Raw genomic sequence first — 3,183 nt, 5'->3', positions numbered from 1 at the left:
CTGGGCTCTCCAAAGATGAAGTGATTTCTTCCATCATAGATGCCCAGAATATTCAGGAACTTCCAGATCTCCTCCTCAGAGGCACGGCGGCCATTCAGGTAGATGACACCCAGCAGAGGCATCAGAAGACCATTCTTCGGCAGCCCCCAGTCACCTCTCATAGACTCACTGTCGCTGAGATCTAGGTTGCTCACCAGGGTATAGCAGTGACTGTTGGGCCTGACTTCCTTCAGCACCAGGCCAAACACCATCTCCATGCATTCAGAGGCCCTGCTAAGGATCTCAGGGAATTGCTCCCTGTACCTTTTAGTGACTTCCTTCAGCATTTCTGACCTCGTAATGCACTCCCTCACCTGATACTTATACAGCATGTACTGCACCAACATCCCTGCTTTCCTGGTCAGAAGATCTGTGTGAGAGCTCCCAGCAGCAGCTGAGGCCTGGGAGGAATTTTCCCCTTCCTGACCTTGGCCCTCGGCACCTACACCAGATCTTGAGTGTGCTGCGGCACCGACACCAGATCTTTTGCGTATAGCACCTGCAGCAGCACTGGTGGTGCCTTGGGCTCCCTGAGCCCCCTTGGAGGTGCCAGCAGCAGACGAGCTTGAGGGAGCACTCTCTGAATCAGGAGGGGAGGAGGAGGTGGTCTCCTCTTCCCCAGATGTGGTAGCCTGATCATGAAGACCCTGGGTCTCAGCTCGGGCCTGGCGACGTTTCTCATGAGCACGGTGCTTACTCTTCTGCCCACGGGGCATGATGGCTGTGGTCAGGGACCGCAGGCAGGAGTCTGGGCCAATAGACAGGAGATTGGGGCACCTGGAGGATGGAGAATGAGGTGACATGAGCACAATAAAACAGAGAGATTCCACCTTGGCTTAATGAAAGGCCACCTCTACAGGTGTCCTTGAGGACACTGCCCTAGGAACCCACAAGGCTCCTGTTTTTCTGGTCAGCCTGTCCCCTGAGAATCCCAGAGGAAGAACAGAGGCCTTACTTTTCCTCTGCGTCCTCTCAGCCCTGCTTTGGATTTACTCAGGTGACAGCAGGTGCTGGCAGTGGGGTCCTCTCAGCTCATCTTCAGTATTATCACATCAAGTCCTGGAGGAGCCTGGGCACCCTTCCCTCTTCTATTCTGATGAAGACATTTTAGACCTCCACATGATTCAGAAGCAAGTGAAGGGCTGCCTCAGTCCACCTCCCTCCCAGGGGATACTCAGTGCTGAGAGCTCAGTAGGGTCTTTTCTATCCTGAGTTCACTGGGATCATCATTCATGGCCCTTCCTTTGGTTCCTTAAAACGTTGGGTACTATTCTCCATTTGCTGACTGGTGGCTGCACCTTCAGACTAGACATTTCCCCTCCCCTAGACTTGGTATAAAACAGTAAAGCAGGTGTTCAGACTCACAGCCCATCCCTGAGATGGTTGAAATCCAAGGGCTGGGATGGATGCTCTGAGTCCTCACTCAGGTTCCTCAACTGAGCTCCTGCTAGAGAACCTCCTCTTTCTCCGGAACTGATACCTGTCTGATAGTAAAAGCCAAAAACCCTGTGTCCCAACAGGAGGAAGTGAAGATGATCTCATCTTACCAAACAAGGTCTCCTAAGAATGGAAGCTGTTGCAGGCGGGTTGATGTCCCTGTGGTCTCATCCAAGATCCCAATTCAAAGTTAATTTTCTTTTTGTTCCTCTTTTCTTCTCTGTGTCTTTTTAAAACAAATTTATTAATTTTTAATGAAAGGATAATATCTTTACAATATTGTGTTTTCTTCTGTGCCACATCAATGTGAATCAGCCACAGGTATACTGTATGTCCCCTCCCTCTTTACACTCTCTCCCACCTGCCACCACATCCCACCCCTCTGAAGCTGTCAGACCACTGGCTTTGAGCTCCCTGAGTCATAAAACTAATTCCCACTGGTTATCTATTTTCCATACAGTAATGTGTACGTTTTCAATGTTACTCTCTCAATCTGCCCCTCCCTCTCCTTCCTCCACTGTGTCCACGAGTGTGTTCTCTATGTCTGCATCTCCAGGCTGCCCTGCAAATAGGTTCATCAGTACTAACTTTCTGGATTCCATATGTATGCATTAATGTATGTATTGGCTTTCCTCTTTCTGACTTAATTCACTTTGCATAAAAAACTAGGAATAAAATATCACATGAGCCAACAATCTCACTACTGGGCATATACCCTGAGGAAACGGTAATTGAAAAAGACACTTGTACTCAAATGTCCACTGCATCACTATTTACAATAGACAGGACATAGAAGTAACCAAGGTCTACATTTGACTCATGACAGGGTGTAAGAGTTCTCCCTCTGCTGACCACTCCCTTAACTGACCACTCCTTAGCCCACAGTGGGGACCGACATGTATTCTTGAGTCTGCCAGGGATGACGACAGGGAGGATTTGTTCTGAATGATGTGGTGTGGAACATCCCCACAGCCCCCGAGGTTCTCACCATGACCCCTTGCAAATCTGAAACCCTCCCTTGCCAACCTGAGGCTGCCCCCTTTGACCTGGTCGCACACTTCCCTGAGATGTCCCGGGAAGTGTCATGTCAAACGCCCGATTCTCCCAGGCCTGAAAACAGGGCTGGCGCTTTATGCGGCCCTGTTTCTTAAGGAAGTGGCCCCCATCCTCACTCAGCGTCACAACCATGAATCATGTTGGGGACTAGCTCCCTTTGTTCAACTGGTTTTATTCTGTTAGAGCAAGGCTCTCACTCACCAAAACCACCTCCAGTGGACACCAGGGGGCACCACAGTTGGCCAGCTCTACCTGGGGCCTCCTAGAGCCCAGTGAGGGGAGTCGCTCAGTCCCACACTGAGGCGAGTAGCTCAGTGTTGGCCCCCTTGCGGTGTCGACATCAGCTCATCAGTCCTCAGGACCTTACTCTAGGTCCTAGAACTCCCCACAATGGCAACCCACTCCAGTACTCTTGCCTGGAAAATCCCATGGACGGAGGAGCCTGGTGGGCTGCAGTCCATGGGGTCGCTAAGAGTGGGACACGACTGAGTGACTTCACTTTCACTTTCATGCATTGGAGAAGGTAATGACAACCCACTCCACCATTCTTGCCTGGAAAATCCCAGGACGGCAGAGCCTGGTGGGCTGCCGTCTATGGGGTCGCACAGAGTCGGACACGACTGAGAAGACAGCAGCAGCAGCTGCAGACCT

At 51.0% G+C, this 3,183-nt stretch overlaps 1 protein-coding gene across 1 annotated transcript; it reads right to left on the bottom strand.

Annotated features, from left to right (window-relative positions):
- Positions 1-6: 6 nt before the first annotated feature.
- On the bottom strand, positions 7-755 carry LOC120859910 (melanoma-associated antigen B2-like; the record flags this gene model as incomplete). Its single annotated transcript, XM_040235823.1, has 1 exon — positions 7-755. A coding segment is annotated over exon 1 (749 nt), but the record flags the coding sequence as incomplete, so codon positions are not given.
- Between the last annotated feature and the right edge of the window lie 2,428 nt (positions 756-3,183).

This window comes from Oryx dammah, unplaced genomic scaffold, assembly GCF_014754425.2.
Source record: "Oryx dammah isolate SB20612 unplaced genomic scaffold, SCBI_Odam_1.1 HiC_scaffold_4438, whole genome shotgun sequence".
NCBI classification, from domain to species: Eukaryota; Metazoa; Chordata; class Mammalia; order Artiodactyla; family Bovidae; genus Oryx; species Oryx dammah.
Note: the sequence above shows the minus strand (reverse complement) of the source record. Positions and strands in the feature narration are given on the sequence as shown.